This window comes from Canis lupus, chromosome 13 (genome assembly GCF_048164855.1).
Source record: "Canis lupus baileyi chromosome 13, mCanLup2.hap1, whole genome shotgun sequence".
Taxonomy (NCBI): Eukaryota; Metazoa; Chordata; class Mammalia; order Carnivora; family Canidae; genus Canis; species Canis lupus.
The window spans coordinates 46526634-46548147 of NC_132850.1; the positions used below are offsets into that span (position 1 = coordinate 46526634).

At 36.6% G+C, this 21514-nt stretch overlaps 1 protein-coding gene across 5 annotated transcripts in view; it reads right to left on the minus strand.

Moving 5' to 3' along the window:
- Nucleotides 1-21514, minus strand: part of TTC29 (tetratricopeptide repeat domain 29) — a 244607-nt gene that overhangs the window by 145672 nt on the left and 77421 nt on the right. For all 5 annotated transcript variants that reach the window (XM_072773528.1, XM_072773529.1, XM_072773530.1 and 2 more), the window contains exons 7-8: nt 15647-15859; nt 8572-8657 (exon numbers count right to left, since the gene is read on the minus strand). In XM_072773528.1, the coding sequence (XP_072629629.1) occupies nt 8572-8657; nt 15647-15859 (299 nt within the window). The remainder of the gene's footprint in view (nt 1-8571; nt 8658-15646; nt 15860-21514) is intronic.

Here is a 21514-nt window from a genome sequence, read left to right on the forward strand (position 1 = left end):
TGTTATGCATATTAATGGTGATATAATAATTAGGGTTCTCTCTATGTTCCATCCTATACCACAAATTTTACACATGTTTTCTTACCAATCATAAAGCTGTGCTGAGATGAGGGTCGTAGTATTCCCATTTTATAAGTGAAGAAACGAATGCTTCGAAAGCTTAAGTCACTTGTGCAATGTCACATGATGAGGGAGCAGCAAACCTGGGATTTGAGCCTCCATTAACCTGATTTTATAGCCCACCATCTTAACCATTTTGCTGCCCTCACACTTCAAAGAGTTGTTCAATATACTTTAAGAAGACTGTTGGGAGGTCATTATTCAAGAAATGCTATTTATCGCCTTCACTTTATGCAAAGTTTTACTAGTCAAAGATTTGGTAGCAGATGTGAGCATTTGTATCCATCCCAGGTAACTCTCACCAGAGAGTATCATGGTAAGCATATTAAACTGGCTCCAAACAGTCCTTTACATGGAGCTGGAATCAGACAGGAAAGGGCAAAAGTGCAGATGGCACAAGAGCAAATGCTGTTACAGACAAACCCATTCAGCCCACATACATTAGTAGGTACAATCCAGTGGAAAAATGCATCATATCTTCATATACTGCACATGTACAGAACTTGGCAGAGTTGGAATATTTGGAATAATGCAAAGGACCTGAATGATAGCCTCGTTCTTCTCTCTCTCTCTCTCTCTCTCTCTTTTTTTTTTAAGGTTTTATTTATGTATTCATGAGAGACACAGAGAGGCAGAGACACAGGCAGAGGGAGAAGCAGACTTCCTGCAGGGAGCCCTTTGAGGGAGTCAATCCCAGGACCCCAGGATCACGCCCTGAGAGAAAGACAGATGCTCAACCACTGAGCCACCCAGGTGCCCCCAACCCCCCTGCCCTTTTCAAAGATTTTAGGATAGCCTCTTTCTTGATCTTTCCCTTGCCTTGGCTTCTTTACTTTCTTTTCCTCTTTCGCCTTTTATTATTTTTTCTTTCATTTCTTTTTTAATGACATGTAGTGTTCAAGAATCTGTCACATGTAGTGCAAGAGAATAAAAAATAATTAAGGCAAGGTTAACTATTAACCACCCCCCACCCCCCACCCCCTGCCGCCCTTAGTTATTCTATGTTAACCCATAGTTATTCTATGTTAACTGTTAACTGTTTTCCAGTCTATTCATTCTGGCTTGTCTGATTTGGTATTTCTTCCTTTCTTCCCCCAAGCCAGCCCCACCCCTCCTGGGTTTTATCATGCAGATCAGAGTTATAATTTGGGGTGGGAGGGGATTATAAATGAACCTGCCGCAAAGAGCCACCATTCCTTCATCAGGGAGAGAAAAGGGATAAGAGGGAGAGGAGTGGTGAGCTATGAGCCAGTGGAATACAGGTAGGAACTTTAGGTTTAGAGAGTGACATGAAGGTACAGGCTTCAGAAAACCTAGAGACAGAAAACTTGAAAATCTTCTTAAATGGAAGGAGAGAGGATCTTAAAAAGCAATGTTGCTGAGAGTTAAGAATTTTATCTCTTTTACTGTTCTTTGAGGACAAGTAAGTAGAAATTGAAATTACTTTTCTTTTAGCTGGCTGGATTTTTTTCTTTTAATATGATACCATACTGAGATTAAACTATGAGGAACTAAAACTTATTTGAGTTACACAACAGTTTCGGTGGTAGATAAAAGTCTTCACTTAAAAAAGTGACCAAAAGGGAAACTCGTTTGATGTATGTTATTCTGCAATCTGCCAAGGTATCTGTATGTCAGCTAGATTGTCATTTGAATCAAAAACCTCCACTATCAAGGATGGGGTGACTTTTAAGGCAGAAGGTAATAAACTAAATAGAGAAAGGACTAAATGGAAACTGCAAGAATTATCTCCCACCAAACTTTTGCCAGCTAAACATTATAAATCAAAGAATTCATTCTTTGTTAAAAATGCCTTCTGATATATAATGGCTTTCCCTTTGTTTGTATATATTGAGTTGAAAGAATAAATACAATTTAGTTACAATTACCTAGCAAAACCCTAGAATGTATCATTTCACAAATATATCCATAACCTTTATTGAGAATGTTTATCAACAAACCAGGAGTTGCTAGAATATTAGTGTAACTATTTTTTTCTGATACATTATTTATTTGTGTTTTTCTATGGGATGCTGATAGCTAGAGATTTAGATTAACCATATATATAAGCTAACACCAATGTTAGAAGCATTCTAGGCTATTATAAAGATGCTGACAAGTATGCAAAAATAAAGATGGCTACTGTTTTATATATGGAATAATTAAATAATAGTACATGTGATGAATCTTGAACTATAAAAGCAAATGAAGTATCAATATGACAAATTTTGCTTTCATAGTATAATTTTTGATAGGCTACATTATTGGTAAATATTAAGAAGCAAATAACTCACTCAATGTACTGAGAATTGTTAAAGTTGGTGTTCCTACAATTATTAAGTGGAACAGAATATTCAGAGATGAAGAAAATTCATGCAGAAAAACACAGTGCTAAAGAAGGTCCTTCCCTTTTCTTGAATTAACTTATGGTTGCAGTATCTGACTGTGGAAATGGGTCCAACTTTGCAAAAGCCTTGAATGTGACTTTCAGTAAAATATTTTTACCTTGGAAACTTTAGGACTTCATAAGATACATTTACCATCTAAAATTCAGAATTTACCCTACTTGTGACATGTGGAAGTCTAAATTGATGGCCAAAGGGGATTACTATTTCTTTTCTTAGCACCTGCCAAATGCAGGTAGCATTCTCTCACCTTTAAGTGTCAGGGTCTCTTTGACTTCATGCATAGGCTTGTTAGGGTAACTATCACTTCTCTTCCCCAAACCCCCTTTCCTCACTTGCAGGGATATCAGCCCTAAATCAATCCGTTATTTGATTCTATCATCTAATAAACACTGCTTTATCGGCAAGGAATGGGTGACCAAACTTCATACGCTTGTCAACATACTCTAGGATTACATATGAATCATCTATTAATAAATTAAAGCTCTTTAATTAAGATCCAGTACCAAAATTTCAAAATCCCTTGTGTCAGATCATCAGAACTATTAACCAATAATATTTACTAGTGACAGGTTTCTCTAAGCCAAGTTTCTTTGAACAAATACAAATCGTGTAAACATCTGTAACAGATGAACATTATTGAAAGGAAGAAATTTTTAAGAGAAAGAGGTTGAATGTAGAGCAAGGCACTAAAAATTTGGAAATATTCCAGATGATCAGCTTAAAACACAAAGGAGAGAATAAAGAGAGTATATGGACTTGAAGCCAAGAATTAAAGACTGATTGTGAAAGAGAAGGGAAATGCTGAAGTGAACTGTTAGCTGTCTCAGGCTGGCTCCAACACGACCAAGCTGGTTTCAGGGCATTCTTGCCCCTCTGTACAGCTACGCTGTGACAGCAATACCACCAATGCCTTAAAACAGATGAAGATAGTGTTGATCATACAGCACAGGGTGGGGAGGTAGGTAGGATATTTTCCTTTCTTTCAAAAGAAAAATTTGGGGAGGGGGGCACCTGAGTGGCTCAGTGGTTGAAAGTCTGTCTTTGGCTCAGGGCTTTGAGTCCCATATTGGGCTCTCTGTATGGAGATGGCTTCTCCCTCTGCCTGTGTCTCTGCCTCTCTCTCATGAACAAATAAATAATCTTTAAATAAAAAAAGAAAAAAAATTGTATGTTAGATGCTTATTTCGTGATTAGATAACTGGGCAGATATCTCATCAATCAATCGAGGAATCAATCCTATTTATTGATCATGTAATTTTTTATAATATATTCACTGAATAAGGAGTGCTCTGTCCTGCTGTGGGTTTTAGTCCGTTTATCTTTGGAAAGGAAGCATGGAAAGTGGTTAAAGTTAGGTACTAGAGAGAAGGAAAAGACATGCCATGCCCTTCAATCAGAAATCAAAGCAAGATGTCAGGTTTTGTGGAAATCGGTTTCATTCCGAACAGCACAACAGCAAAAACAGGCTGCCCTCTAAAATCAGTCTGAGCTAGAGACCTCCATGCCCCCAATCAGGTATAACTGCTCATGTCCATTCTGCATCCCGGTCACACTCCAACTCCAGCTTCTCATCCCTTGGTGTTTTCTCGTACCTGTTCCCTGCCTCCTGTCATATCCTATGGACCTGATGCCTTCTCTACTGTGCTCTCGCATCCTGCATGCAAATCTGACAACAGATCCTTCAACGTCCTGCAGCGTTGCCCATGGACTTGGACCAAACTTCAAGCTTAGCTCCCGTAAATCCTCAGTTCTGGGTGAGCCTTGTTCCAAAAAGACAACAATTTTCTATCACAAGCGAGACCTGGGCTCCGAAGACAGTCTCTTGCTCTTGCCACCTGCAAAGGCTACTCTTGACTGTAGCAGCGAGCCCCAGGCCTGGAATCTGGCCTGCTGCGGTGCCCAAGCACCCCCCCCCCCACCGCCCCTCGCCCCAGCTGGAGAATTAAATGAGGAGAATAACTAACCCTCACTCTAATCAAGGTACTGGGGAAGTGCTTGAGTTCTGACAGGAACTCTGTCAGGAGCTCTCTCATTCCAACCCATTCCTGGCCCTGGGCCAGGAGGCAGAAGGTATTTGCATATTTCTGTCTTTTAGACATGCCTGGTTTCCTTGGCTTGTATGCGATCATCTATTTCTGGTTTTCTTCCTACCTCCTTGGATACCCCAGCTTGGCCCTAGGCCTTTTTCATTCATCATTATCAATGCTCTTTAGGAAATCTCCACTCCACAGTTTCAATATGCCAAAGACTTGCATATTTATACAGTATCAAATGTGTATAATATCTCCCATTTAGACTTCTTCTTGAGCTGTAGACCTACATATACCACTATTTGATCTCTCTCTGGATAACTCCAAGATTCTTCAAATTCAGCACATTCAAGCATGAACTCCCCATTTCTCCCCATGCCTGGATATCTGTTAGCATTTCCTAGCTCAGTAAATGACACCAGCATCCATCCAGTTCCACAGCCAGGAACCTAGGGCCCATTTGGGCACCCATGTGTCTCTCCCTTTCTATACTTATTCTATTACCAAGTCCTTCATAACTTCTGAACTACTTCCCTCCATCTTCTCTACTATCACTGAAGTCCAGAGATTTAGGTTAGAGTAAAAATAATAAAATCTAACAAATACCAAAGGTTTATATTATACAAGGCAGGTACTCCTTTAGAACTGTATCAATGGTCTCTCCTAATGACCCTATGTATTAGCTTCCTAGGACTGATATAACAAATTACCACAAACTAAATTGCTTAAAATAAAAGACATTGATTCTTTCATAGTTTTGAAGGCTAGAAGTCTAAAATCAAGGTGTCAGCAGAGCTGTGTTCCTTCCAAAAGCTCTGGGGGAAGATCCTTCCTACCTCTTTCAGCTTTTGGTGGCTGTAAGCATTCCTTAACTTGTGGCAGCATGACTCCAATCTCTGCACCTTCTTCACATGGCTGTCTCCTCTGTGTGTATGTGTCTTCTTGTCCTTGGCCTGTTTCAAATTTCCTTCTGCCTTTTTCTTACAAGGCCCCTTGTCATTGGATTTAAAGCCCACCCAGAGAATCCAAGGTGACTGTCTCATCTCAAGGTCCTTGACTTAAGTACATCTTCAAAGACTCTTTTCTCAAATAAGGTAACAATCACAGGTCCCAGGGATTAGGAAGTGGATGTTTGGGGCCACCATTCAATTCACTACACTCTAAAACAGTAAGTATAGTTATTAGCTCCCTTGGATAGATGAGGCAATTGAGGCTTAGAGAGTTTAAAGGACTTGTCCAAGGTCATATGGCTAATACAAACATGTTCATATTTGGCTTATAGTTTCCATACTTTCAGAAAAACAATTTCAATACTTTTCTGAAAGGAGTAACAGTTTCAAGAAATTTGTTCCTTAGATGCCAAATATTGTTTCTTCAATCGTTCATTACTAGATTATACCAGTAGTATTATCTTCTAAAATTATAGACCAGATCCAGTGCCTGGCATGATGTCTGTCATATATAAGGTGATTTTTTTTTAAAGAAAAGATTTTATTTATTGATTCATGAGAGACACAGAGAGGCAGAGACATACGCAGAGGGAGAAGCAGGCTCCCTGTGGGGATCCTGATGTGGGACTCAATCCCAGGCCCCCAGAATCATACACTGAACCAAAGGCAGATGTTACAACCACTGAGTCACCCAGGTGGCCCTATAGAAGGTGGTTAATAAAGAGTTGTGAATACATCAATGTGATCATGTCACCAGCCTCATCAAAAATCATTAAAAATCCCACATTGCTTAACATATGAGTTTCACACTCCTCAACAAAGCATATAAGACCCTCCAACCCTCTATAAAATTAAATAATAATTTTGGAATGAGGACAGTCTTTCTAAGAATGTCCAGAAGTCATGCAAAAAGAGATCAATAAATTTGGTCATGGATATTTAGCATGGAAAAATTTCATAAATAAGATAAAAAACCAATGGTCTGGAAAAATATTCACAACACATATTACACATATGTGCCTAATGTCCAAAGGAAGCAGGCACCTTCATTTATTGTTGTAGGAATATAAACTGATGAAGCTTCTTTAAAGGGAAGCTTAGAGAAAAAAATGTAATTCATCTCTTCTCTGACCCAGCATTTCTACCACTAGGAATTTATTCTGTAGATCACCTCTCGCTTTGGCACAAAGTTGTTCACTGATACACCTTTTGTAATAAAACCTAATTGGAAATAACCTAAATGCCCTCCAACAGGAGCTGGTTAAATCCATTATGGTACAACTATAACATGGGACATCATGTGGCTCTTTAAAATGAGGCATGTCTGGGGCGCCTGGGTGGCTCAGTGATTAAGCGTCTGCCTTTGGCTCAGGGTATGATCCCGGGATCCTGGGATGGAGTCCCTCAACAGGTTCCCTGTGGAGAGCCTGCCTCTCCCTCTGTCTGTGTCTGTGCCTCTCTCTCTGTGTCTCTCATGAATAAATAAATAAAATCTTTAAAAAAAATGAGGCATGTCTATATGCATTAGTGTAGAAGAAGTTAACTCAAGACATAGAACACTACATATAAAATGCTACAGTTTTGTAAACAACAAAAGAACATATATGTATATATACTTATATGATATATATATATATTAATATTTTACTTGTAATTGCATTTGCCTTTGAGAAAAAAACTGTGTGTGACTGAGTACCAAGATGAAGGGAAAATGTCTTTTTCAATGTAAACTCTATTATATTGTCTGAATTTATTCAGCCATGTGTTTGTATTGCCAATTAGAGAAAAGGGGAAAGATAGACAATTTATAAGCTAGTTTTCACCTAATTTTCCATCTTGATTTCATACTTCACCTGACAATTCATTGCTTCCCAAACATACTGAGTATGTTCATGTTGAGTGTGTGTGTGTATATGTGTGTGTCTAATGTTCTATCATCCTTGGCTCCCACACTTTCTGTCTGTAGAAATCCTGTTCCTCAAAAGCTCTCCGTGCAACCTTCCTGATCTTGGAATCAACCACTCTTACCTCTGGACTCAGAAAATCCATTCACCCTGCTTTGAATTACAGTTATGTTCTCAAGTTATATTATGGCCACTCTCATTAAATTAGCTCCTAAAGAGTGCTGGCTTCTGTGTTCCTTGGAACACAGCATTGCTGAATATATGTCATTGACCAAAAAGTATTAAACCAAAGAGCCATCTATAGTAATCTAAGTTTCCCACAATGACCCAATTTTAAGGGTGACAGAGAAAAATATCTAGCCCAAATATAAGAATCCTACTTGGCACAAGTATCCAAAACAGCAAATCAGAAATCCTCAAAGCTAAAGATAAAGCCAATACTGTATATCAGATAAAATTATTACAAGAGATATATGTGAAATGAAATAGGAAGCTACACTTGAAATATATTGAAAGTAAATATATTACAAGTAAGAGAAAAATGAAAGAAAAAAATGAATTCTGTTATAGTACAGAAAAGATGGCTTTTGACATTTTTCTGTTTTTTAGCCAAACATATGAACTCTGGTCATAAAATAGGCAAACACTGATTTTTATCATGAAGCAGAGTAATTCTCAGATTGGAACTACCAGTGCCCTGCATCTTTGCTGCCTCCTGCCACAAAGGTCCATAGCAATGCAATTTACTTGACTATTTAATAACCACAGTATTTTCTAAGCAAAATTTCCCAAATAATAAGTTTACTGTAATTGGTTGTTTTTCTTTCTTTCTTTTTTTTACTATTTACTTTTTGCAATCATTTAAATCCATATCCTCTTATCCTCAAAGGTATGGGAGTGAGTGTAGAGGGTCACATTACTCCATATATTTAACTTCCATATATTCTTTAAAGCACTTCATGGTAATTGATTATATATTGCCTACTAAAGCAATAAAAATATTTTTTTTCTGCTTCTAGAACTGCTATTCTGCTTTAGTCTCTATATAAAGGTAGAGGCCAATCAATTTCTATTGGTTTTATAAAAAATATAATAAAGTAGAATTAATACAATAGTAAAAATTAAAAACTCCAACGATTGAAAGCTTTCTTCAACTTACTGTTAATGCTGTTTCATACTCTCCAGCAGCTAGGTGTGCTAAGCCCAAGTAATAGGAAGCTTCTCCTTCCATCTTCTTGTCACTTCCTAAAGTTGAAAATGTAGAAAAATTGCCATGGCATTAAAGAAACTAACATATTATAACAAGCGGAATTTTTGCTTTTTAAAACAATAGAAAGTTGTAGAAATCTAAAGGGCACCTGCCAGCATTTGTATTACCCAGGAGTTAGGGTACAACTTTAGATTTCTGAACTCTGTATTCCAACCATGATGGGTTTCAGCAGGAGGTAAGGATTCTCCATACTGGATTCATTCTCACCACTTACTGAATTACCACTTGTGAAGCAGTGGCTCAACTGAAAGACTACAAGAAAATGGGATGGCAAGTGCCAGTGACAATATTATTATTATTCTCAAGCAATTTCACTGATTGCAGAGAATTACACCCTCAAGATCTCACTTCAGTGGAGTTGATGGTGCCAATGATCCAGTCTAGGGAATTTTAACTCTTACAGTTTGTCTGGGCCTTAACTTTTTCTCTGCTATAGGTTTATAAGTGCTGAGGATAAGGATGGAACTAGGCAAGGAAAGGACAGGGTAAGAGGGAGAGGTTATGGGGGGAAGTTGCCTCTTAGATAATTAAACATTGATTATTCATAATTTGTACTTGCTCTATTAAATGTTGTAACTGTGTTAAAGTACCAACAGTGGCATGTGCTGATATAATATCACCATTTACAACCAAAGGGCAGCCGAGCAAAGAACAGAAAAATCGACCCTTGTTGATAGATTTTGAGGCAGCTAATTTAAACAGTTGAGTCACACTAAATATTAGCCATAAAATAGGATTTAAGCACAAGAACTTTTCCTGCTTACTAACTGACACAAAATTAAGACAAAGTGAAAGCATAAAATAATGGAGGAAAATGTCAGCATTATTGAAGTTGAATGACACATATACCAAAGGAAAAAAGGGCAAAATACTGTTTATATTATTGTATAGTTTATTTGGTGGGTTAAAGTAGTATTGACTTTAATGATTCAATAATCATTCATATTAAAGGAAATACTGTTTTATTTTCAAGATCTAATCGTCCATTCTTACACTGGTATACCCACAGAGAATCTAAAGAGGGGGTCATTGTCTCTAATGGATAGAGACAATGTGTTTGGGAGTAACTCAAATGTTTCATTAAAACATGTCTTTAAACTTCCATTGTTATTTGGCTAACATATATTCACTAATTCATTTATTCACTGAATATTTATTGAAGACCTATTCTGTGTCAGGCACAGCTCTAAGCATTTGGAATACACCAGTAAATTAAAAAAATTTTTTTTTAAATTGGAGTTCAATTTGCCAACACATAGCCTAACGCCCAGTGATCATCCCACCAATTGCCCCCCTCAGTGTCCATCACCCAGTCACCCCAACTCCCTGCCCACCTCCTTTTCCACTACCCCTTGTTCATTTCCCAGGGTTAGGAATCACCAGTAAATTAACCAGAAACACTTTCTGTCGTTGGAGAGCTTACATTTTAGAAGGAAGGGACATAAAGAGATACAAAATACATAATAAGCATAATAAACTATGTGGTAAATTGTATGGTGATAAGTATTCTGGGAGAAAATAATACAGCAAGGTAAGGGAAATTGAGGGTGCTAAGCGGGGGTAAGGAGGAAAAAGCAGGTTTCAATATTAAGGACAGTTGTCAGGGTAGTAGATCCAACTGAGAAGTTGGTATTCACAAGAGAATGAAATTAGAAATAGATAACAAAACATAGGGGAGATTCACAAGTATGTGGAAATTAAACACAGTTCTAAATAACCAGTGGGTCAAAGAAGAACTCAGAAGGTAAACTGGAAAATACTTTGAAATGAATGAAAACAAACAATATAACAACCCAAAACTTATGGGATCCAGCTAAAGCAGGACATGTATAGCTAAAGGGATATGTATAGCTATATATGTCTATTTTAAAAAAATAAGGGTCATCTTTTCACCTTCTAAAACTAGAAAAAGAAGAACTAACTAAACCCAAAGCAAACAGAAGGAAGAAAATAATAAAGACTAGAGTGGAAATAAATGAAATGTAGAAAAACAATAGAGAAAATTTTAAAAAATTGTTTCATTGAAAAGGTCAACAAAATTGACAAACCTTTAAGCTAGACTGAACAGGAAAAAAAAGGAGAGATGTCTCAAATTACTTAAATCAGGAATGAAATAGGGATCACCATAGACCTTAGAGAAAGTAAAAAGGATTATAAGGGAATATTATGAACAACTGCACATCAACAAATTAGATAAGCCAGATGAAATAGGCAAATTGCTAGAAAGGTGTAAACTAATGAAATTGCCCCCAGAAGAAATAGAAAATCAGAATAAATGCACAAGTAAAGAAATTGAATTAGTGGTCAAACTATTTTCCACATAGAAAATCCCAGGCCCAGAGGACCTCCCTGGTGAATTCTACCAAATATTTAAAGAATAATCAATACCAATTTTTCACAAACTCTTCCAAAAATTGGGAGAAAACACTTCCCAAATAATTCTATGAAGCCAGTATTATTTTGACATCAAACCAGATAAAGACATCATAAGGAAGCTACAAACCAATCCTTCATGAATATAGACACAAACAGCCTCGACAAAATATTAACAAAGTGAATCCAGCAACATATAAAAAGGATTATATTCCATGATCAAATGGGATTCATCCCAAGAATGCAAGATATGCAAATCATCAAAGTACTATGCAAATCATCAAAGTACTATGCTATATTAATAGGAAGGATAAAAACTAAATGTTCATCTTAATAGATGCAGAAAAAACATTTGACAAAATGCAATCCTTTTTCATGATAAAAATCTTCAATAAACTTAGAAGGGAACTTAATAACATTAAGGAGTATCTACAAAAAACCCACAGCTGATATCATTCTTATGGCAAAAGACCAAGAGCTTTCACCCTAAGATCAGCAGGAAGACTAAGATGTATCCTGGAACCAATTCCATGTAACACTACGCTGGAAATTTGAGCCAGAGCAATTAGTCAAGAAATATGATAGGCATTGTAAAGGAGGCAAACATTGACCTCTAAGGTTTTTTGGCTGGGCCTGAGAATTAGATTGACATAAAACAGATTAATAGGAGAAAAAGCACACAAATGTACATAATTTTTAGGTGACATGGGAGCCTTCATAAGGAAAGAAGAACCAAAGAAATTGCAAAATCTACATGCTTTAACATTGGGTTGAACAAAGAGAGGCAATTGTGGAAAAGCAACCAAGCAATGGAGGCAAGCTAAAGGCAAATAACGATTATTTTAACAAAGTCTGTTTGTACAGAATTCTCCTCACAGAAGAATGTTTCTTTTCTTGTGGTACAGGAAGGGCATCTTTCACAACAACTTTTATCTCCTGTTTTCAGGAGGAAACAGGGAGATTACATGCCCTTGTTGTATCTCTTATTTTTCAAGTGATTTTAGCTCAAAATTCTCCTTATGCCAAAGTGGTTGTTGGGGTGGTATATTCTATAACCCTTCAGCATCAAGATCAGAAAGGAAGAAGTAAAGCTATACTTGCAGATAACATAATATTCTATATGGAAAAATCCTGAAGAATACATAAAAAACCATTAAGGCTAATATACAAGTTTAGCAGGATACAAAATCAATAAACAAAAGTTAATTTTATTTTTACCTCCAAGCAATGAACAATCTGAAAATGAAAGAAAAAAATCCATTTCTCATAGCATCAGAAAAAATCAAACATTACAAATAAATTTGACAGAGGGCCAAGTTGTGTACACTAAAAACTACAAAACATTATTGAGAGAAATGGAATATGTAATAAATGGATGGTTAACCCATATTCATGGATTGGAAGTCATAGTGTTAAGATAGCAGTATTCTCCCAATTGCTTGACAGTTTCAGTTCAATCCCTATGAAAATTCCAGCTGTCCTTTTTGCAGAAATGGGCCAACTAATCTTAAAATTCATGTGGAAGTGCAAGTGATGCTGAGTAGCCAAAGCAATCTTGAAAAATATTGGAAGACTCTCATTTACTAATTTCAAAACTTACTACACAAATACAAGAATCAAGAATATGTAGTAGCGGAGTAAGGACAAATACATAGATCACAACAGACTTGAGAGTCTAGAAACAACCCTCACATTTATGGACAATTAATTTTTGACAAGGGTCCTAAAACTATTGGAAAAGAGTAGTGTATACAACAAAGAGCACTGGGACAACTAGATACCCACATGGAAAACATGAATTTGGACCCTCCTCATATCCCCCTTCACACACACACTTAAATAGATTATAGACCTAAACATAGGAGTTAAAATTATACAATTCTTAATAAAATGTAGGAGCAAATCTTCATGACCTTGGATTTGTGGCAGCCTTCTTAGTTGTGATACTAAAAACACAAACAATAAAATAAAAAAATAGATTATTTTGGACTTCATCAAAATTAAAAACTTGTGCTTCAATGGATATCAGAACGTGCAAAGAAAACACATTATTTTCAAATCATATATCTGATGAAGGACTTGCATCTGGAATATATAAAGAATACTTAATTCAATAATAAAACAACAACCCAATTGAAAATGGGCAAAGAATATGAATAGATACTTCTACAGAGAAGATATGCAAATGGCCTGTAAGCCCACAAAATGATGCTCAACATCATTAGCTAACAGGGAAATGCAAATTAAATCCACAGTGAGATACCATTTTACACCTACTAATATGGCTATAAACAAAAAGAAGGACAGAAATTTAAAAAAAGGACAGAAATAAGCACTGGTGAGAAAGTGGATAAATTGAAACCCTTACACATTGCTGGTAGGAATGTAAAATGGGACAGCTACTTTGGAAAATTCTATGTCATCTCGTCTTTAAGTTAAATATTGAGTAATCCTATGACCCAGAAATTCCATTTCTAGGTCTAGGGACAAAAGAATGAAAAACGTGTACACAAAGGTTCATAGGAGCATTATTTATAATTGACAAAAGGTGGGAACAACATAAATGTTCACCAATTGATGAATGGATAAAGAAAATATGACATCACCATACAATGAAATATTTTTCAGCCATAAAAAGGAACGTAGTAGTAATATATGTTACAAGATGGATGAACCAAGAAAACATTATGCTAAGTGAAAGTAGCTGGACATAAAGGATATGCACTGTTATGATTCCATTTATATGAACTTTCCAGAATAGTTAAATCCACAAGGTAGCTTTAATGGTTGCTAGGGGAGAGGGAAAGTACAGTATGAGGAGTGACATCTAGTGAGTATGGGGTAGTGTTTATGGTTGCACAACTCTGTGATGTACTAAAGGCCAATGAATGACTGAAATACGAAAATAATAGAATCATAGAATTATGAAACCACAGCATGGCCAGTGCTATCCTTGCGCATTATACCAAGGTGCCCTAGTAAAGGAGCTAGCCCCTAGTGGATGTCGGTATTCCTTAAATATTATGTAAACCAATGTGGAAGGCGTGCCTTAGGCAGGCAATCATCAGTTTGCTGCATCAAGCTCCTTAACCAAAGTAGGACATGATTGCAAGAAGAAATGCTTTGTCCCAGAACATTCAGTTGTCAGAGCTCTTGTAAAGATACTGTGTGATCCCTTAAACCTATATACTTTGTCATACAAGAAATATGGGGGCAAATATTTATCAGTTTTAAAAGATATTTAAAAAATTATTACAGCATAAGATTTCTCCTGTTCTCCTTATTTGTCCTTTGAAAAGTAAGAGATGCTTTTAAAAGGAAGACTGCCTGGAAGGCTCTGACTGGGCAAACAGACCCTTGGAGCCTTCCTTCCTTCCTTCGTAAACTATCTTACATTTAGCAATTGTGAACCTAAAGCAAAATACCTTTTCCTGATTGATACATTACTCTACATTGAGATTCCACATAACTTTTCATGTGACTAAAGTTAGCTGCTGAAATTGATCTAAGAGCTAACTATTTATGTCAGTGTTTACCCCTTTGGGGAAGGTACTAGATCACCAGTCACTCAAAAGCAGTTCATTCAATGTGATACATCTTGCAACGAGGGTGATCTCCTATGAATATTATAATATCATTAAAAAGAAGTAACAGAATAAGATAAGATGTTTACTTTTACTCTTTTAGAAAACTAAAATCACAACCAGAAATTCAGGCCTATTTACTCCAAATAAACCATAACCCAATCAATTAAACATATCCTTGAGCTAATACACTGAAAAGCACAGAGCTTCTTTTTCTCCTTCATGAAAAGTCTACTCTATTGATAAATTGTGGTAATAAAATATCTTTGCATTTCACCAAGTAAAAACTTAGGAATATATGCTCCAAATTTTTTTTATATTTTATATACATATACAAATGATATACACATGATACACCATATTAAGGATACGATCAGCTCTCATGAAAGCGTTTTTACTGTTGCAGGTGTGCATATGAATCGCCAGGGGAACTTGCTAACCTGCAGATTCTGAGGCAGTAGGTCTGGGGTGGAGCCTGAGATTCTGCTTTACTTAGGAGCTTCTAGTGATGCTGATGCTGCCAGTGCAAAGGCCACCTTTTGACAGGCATGGATTCAAAACATATCAGAGTTCTATTTTCCTGTTACTTCTAACTAAATATTTGTCATTATCTTCCCAATGATCTGACTACAGGGAATTTACAATAAAAATCTCTCAGAGCGGAAAAAAATATACAACCTAAAACACACACACACACACACACACACACACGCCCTTAACTTTTGCAAATGACCTTACCTTCTCATTACAGGTTCATTGTTTTATAACACTACTCCCAGAGGGTTGTAATTTTGGAGATAGAGCTTTCAAGAAATTAATGGATTTCTTGTTGTCAGCACGAAGGCACCTCTGTTTTACAGTGAAATTTGAAAGTATATTGATGGCATTTGTCTTTGCATTTCATAGGAAATAATCACCCAAACACTTGAGGATTTTTACTTCACTCTTGGGAGAAGCAGTGTCTGCCCATTAAAGGAAGCAATGTGAGAGTGTGCTTTTCCACCCACCTTCTTTGGCTATTTCAGAAGCTTTTATTAGAATTCTGATGGCCTGTTTGTATTCTTTATTTTCCAGCATTTTGTCTGAGAGTAATTTGTAAGTCCTCAGGAGACTCTCACAGGCCAACAAGCTGAGAAAGCGGCCTGTCTCATCCTTCCATATCCGCCCTTCCGTCAATTGATGGAATGCTTCATAATGCTCAGCAGCTTCCAGAAGCTGACCTGAAGAATAAAAGCCATTCATAAATATAAACACAGGCCAGAACATATTTTCAAAAAATTTTGTATACATCTTATGTTTTACTATTAAAGGGGGGTGGAAACCCTGGAATACAGTTAAGAATGTCTAAGGATGAAGAGGATTTAAGCTGGGAAAGGAGTGATCTCTATTTGGACTTCAGATTCAGCAATGATTTTGGATGAACTCCTCCTGGAGGGATGTGTTTTGGCAAGTAGAAATTGGCTAGGATTACACATGTCTAGAAACAGTGTGAAACCCAGTAACAATTACTAATAGCAATTTTGTTAGCTAACCTTTATTTGACATTATATATGAAAGGTAATGTTGCCATATGGTTTATATGAATTTTTCATTTAATCTTCAAAACTCTCCTGTGAAAAAGGGATTGTTATGATTCCATTTTACAGAAGAGAAAGTGAAGTTAAGAATTTTGCCCATGATTGCATGTTTAGTGGGTTAGTGTATCCAGGCAGTCTGAATCCAAAGCCGTGCTCTCAACCACTATCCTACACTGCTTTTCAACAGACAGCATCTGTTTCATTCCCAAGAAGAATTCAGGTGCCTTGAGAGAGGATGGGTCTGTTACAAATTTCAAATTCAATTATTATAGGGGCATTTGTATACTCCATGTCATTTTTAATAATTAAAATACAACCTAACTGCCTTTCTAGTTTATATTTTATAATACAGTTCAAAATATATCTTCTCAAAGCCAAAACTCTAAATTAGCTTTCAGTGATTTCACTCCTTGAAATACGAGCAAGTACATTTCTGGAAGAGTAGTTTGCAGTTCCACACTGTTGATTGTATTTTACGTGTGAATTGCCTTGTGAAAATCCTCACAATATCCTATAGTGTAAAAACTCTCTTATGGTATTGGGAGTTACCTAAATTGAAATGAACTGGAAAGGCACTTGTATGTAGGCATTCCCATAGTAGTGGTTGAGGATGAGTGCAGGCTCTAAGCAGACAGCTTGCGTTTCTTTCTCAGCTTTACCCTTTCCGCTGTTCAGCCTCAGGCTACTCCTACCCTCTCTGTGTGTGAGTTTAAGTCTTTTGCAAAATAGGATAACAGTGTAAACTATTCAAGGTGTTATTGTGAGAAATGGACCAATACAGGTTCAATACCTAAATTAGTATTCTCTAACTATAACCTATTCTTCCTCCAAAAAATGTAGTTGAGTCTTTATAACAGGACTACCATGATTGATTAAACGAATCTATGGAAGTCTTATCAGGCTCAGTATATTTTCTCAAATAGGTTTCCTTACATATCACAGGTTAGATTATACAGGATGTTGCAGCCCCTGCCGTGACTCTTACATATAATTTCCCTGTTTTTGCTCTGAATTTGCTGTCCAAATTAGTATTGAAATATTCAAGAATACACACATAAATCAGAATAGCATTCACAAAGAAATACAATAAACAGAGGTAGACAATCAGCAAATAATCTCTAAAAGGAGCTGGGTCAAGACATGGCCAGTCTGAGCCCTTGTAGCACTATGTAGGAGGTCATGTGCACAAGGACACATCCATAGAGGGGGGAAGGTGTACAGGACAGACGCTTAGAAACTTGTATTATGAACTTTTCACATGATACAAGACTACAAAGCCATAAACATGAGAAGAATATTTCATTACATGGACAGGTGTTTGTGATAAGCGAAAATACTGGAAAACATCAGAAAACATTTACAAAGCATTATCAGTGTTAAATAGATGACGGATAGTTTCTTTTTCCTTTCTGATTATCAGCGTTGTCTAATGTTTCTATCAAAATATTTTTGTTTTGTAATAAAATATATGATAGAAACTATTTTAAAAATAATGCCCAATCCTCTTTCATTTTGATGCAAATATTCAAGGTTGAAGTTCACTGTTCTAGTATATCTTCACATTTAACTCACAAATTTTCTCTTATTTCCCACAACAGCAGGCATACTTTCTCATCTTTCTCCTGTAGCACCTCTCACTAGAAACACCTTTCTCCAAATACCCATGACCCTCATTTTTTTAAAACTCAAATGGAGCACTGACATATATGTGTGTTATGTTTCCTCTGTTAACTATATTTCTGCCTGTAAAGTATAGCCCTGTATTCCTAGAAAGATGTATGCCAGAGTTCTTTTTTTTTTTTTTCCATCCAGCATCCATCTACTCATAAAGTATAGGTACATATTTCTCTTTGGCCATGTGAATAGGGAAAGGTATTTACAGGAACTGTGAGTAAACCAGATAGTTCTAGAAAAAAAAAAGCTGGGACTATAAGGAGACTAGGAAGGACCTAATGGCATCTGTGGTTACACACAATAGCCAGATGGAAAGAAGATCCAAAGGTGTGTTATAAAATAACGGAATCACAATTCCAGAAGGAGAGCCAAGAGGTGAAGCTCTGGATAACCCAACTCATTATAATGAGATGCAAATGAGGCATAAAGATGTAAATAGTATTATGAGAACTGATGGCCATGTCCAAGATTTGATTTACTTGGGAACAGAAAGAAGAGGCAGGGGGAGGGAGAGAAAGGTAGAAAGTAGGGAAAGAAGAGGTGGAGGAAATGGAGAGAGGGCTGAAGGTGGGGAATAGTGGAAAAAGGTGGGGATTATGTCATTGTATTCCACAACAGCCAGACTCTCTGCTGTGTTATTGGTGCTATTCAGCATCCTGGACAGGCTGTCTAAGCAGAAATGAAGGGGGGTTCGGGAACGTTGGTGGCAGCTAGTTACTATGGCAGGCAACCTTAGAATGAGGTTGAGTTTGATTTTTACTGAGGCTTTGAGGGCTCATATCAGTGTCTTACTTAGCTCATGATTATTGGCCAAGGTTTAGCTCTCAGGAGAGTAAACTTAAGGTCTCCCATGAGGAAGGAGCCTGGTCCAAGGTGCTCAGGTGAAAGAGAACAGGGCTCTACTCTTTCCAGAAGGCCTACTGGGTGCTCGTCAAAATAGAAGGTTTTTCCCCCATACATCATCTCACTTAACCTTCCAAAAACTGATGCAGTATATATGATTATCACTTTTACACTAAGGAGGAAATTAAGACACATAAAGTTTAAATGACTCAAATAGCTAAATAGCTAAAAAGTAATGTTTGGGATTTAAACTTGGGACCATCAAAAACCCATGCCACTTGGTTCTACCACACCAGTTCTTAGCCAACAAACCAAGAGTCAGGAACTTGGGTAAAGTAAGTTACATTCTTCAGACATAAATCTCTCAAGTTAAAAACAATGTTTTTATGGTTTCTAGTATTTTCCAGTTTTAGAATTCTTGACTCTATTCAGGCAATTGCAGGTAATTTCTAATATAAAAGCACAGATATTAGCCTCTGATGTGCTTCTGACTGGTCTTTCTGAAGGAGTCTGATGTAAAACCAGCTATGCATCCTGCATCTAAATTCCCTACTTTCCCATAAATTGTGTGCTGACATCCACTGGGCTCCTGGATTCCTAGGGTGCCCCGGACTTAGTCAGCTGTGGCCACATAGCTACTCACGGATTCACTTCCCCTTCCTTAACCACATTGTCACAGATGAGGCCACTGGGGTTTCTACTTTAAACCGAGGTGCCTAAACAAAGAAAGTAGAGTTTTCCAGTCCTTCTCAGATGTAGAGATGCATTCCTAAATCTATTTGGTGGCAAACAGACCAGTAAATAAGCCAGCAAGGTTTTGATCCAAAATGATCATAAGCACACAAATGACTTGGCTACAATTTCTAAAGGCTGGTCAGAAGTTGAAAGCACATATTATAATATGGTATATCTGATTTTAAAATATTAAAATATAGTCTATAGTATGAAGGGAGTATAACAATTCAAATATGCAAGTATTTCCCTTTAAGCATGGTTAACAATGGAATGATTTCCATTTAATTTATATTTTCAATTGTGAGTAGGATTTCAAAGATTTTCTTACTTTCTGGGCAAAGACTGATATTAATATTAAGATTGGGTAATTAATAAGGTATAATGTATCCCACTTTATCTGAAAAAAATTAAATTTAATATACCTGAGAGAAATATTACAAAAAGCCATCATTATAGTGGTCATTTTGATAAAGCTAAAGTAAAAATAAATGAAGATTATGAACCATTTTTTTTCAATATGAACCAATTTTTTGGTTCATAGCATCCCTTTGTAACTTCTGTAAAGTGTTCATATATAGTCTACCCTTTGTCATCAAATAAACTTTAAAATACCAGAACCAGGTGAGATTTCCAGATCCTACAACCAATCTTGTGGAAGGACACATGTCTAGACAACTGTACTTCCCCGGCATTATCAAGTGGTAACATTATTTTCCATTGAAGAAGAGGGCAGAAGGAAGGATTACACCAGGGTATCACAAAAATAAAAGTTAACTGAATACAGGAGAGAAAAGGGGAGCCCTCAGGAATATTCATCCATTGGAAAGGTCTCTGGGGACACAGGAGCTTTCTAACATTGCGGCAGGAATTACAAGCAAATCTTCATCATTCCTATGCCTAACAAAGATCGCAAAAGCAGCCTCAACAAGGAAGACAACTAGTGCTCAACTAAGTGCCTGGAATGCATGGTTCAATGCTAAGCAAAAACCCAGAGACTTCACTAATATTTCAAGTGAATCAAGGAAGAAAATGGGACCAAAATGTCACGTGGGAGGGAGTTGAGATGGCCCTCCACCAATACCATCAGTAATCAGTTTACTCAATAATATGAAGTACTATCAGAAAACACCTAGGAGATACACAGAACAAGTGTGTAAAACAAGAGTGTCCATGTATGGATAGAAGTATCCTAAGCCTCAGTTTTTGGTGTTTGTTTGTTTTAAAAACAATTACATGACATCTACATACACAATAAGGAGGTTGGTATGCAATTATAGTTTGTCATGCAAAAGAAAGTGCACTCTCAAAATAAAACTATTACAAGGGAGTTTCACTTTACCTAAAGCCCACACAACAAGAAATCCACCCCTTTATTTAAAAATACAAATAATACCCAAACAGTGTGGTAAACTGCAAAATGCTTGGTAGGATGTTAAGACAAACGTTATGTAGAGAAAATAAGATTTTATATATTTGGGTATTATCCAAATTGTTGCTTACCCCTTTTCCCTACACAACATCTCTGAAAGTTTATAGATATTTGTTGTATCACAGCAGATGTCTAGAACAAATATTAAGCAAAAGAGAATGTATATGATCTCTCCCATTTTAGTTTTTTTTTAAAGTAGGAAGATTGACTAGATATTAACACAAATGGGTTTAAATGTGAAGCTGCCATAAAAGCAGGAACATAAATGTAATTCTCCCAGCCGCTATTTTGATGCACATTTTTGATTCCATGAATATTTTATGAAATGGCCCAAACTAAAGCCATATAACATTCCTGCATTACTGATGCTTGCGCCCGTAAGCTACGAACATTAGAGGCATGATTGAGTGCATTAAAATGAACTCATTCAGCAGTGCATTGATTACTTGAAGGGGGAGGGAAAAGAAAAAAGAGAGAGGAAAAAAAAAAGAAGTTGCTCCACTTAGGAAAACAGCACACAAATCTAAACTTTGCAATATAATAAGCGTGAAAGCAAGTTTGAATAAAATAATATTTCATAAATAAAGTGTGACTCTGTCTAGACCTGACAGTAATTA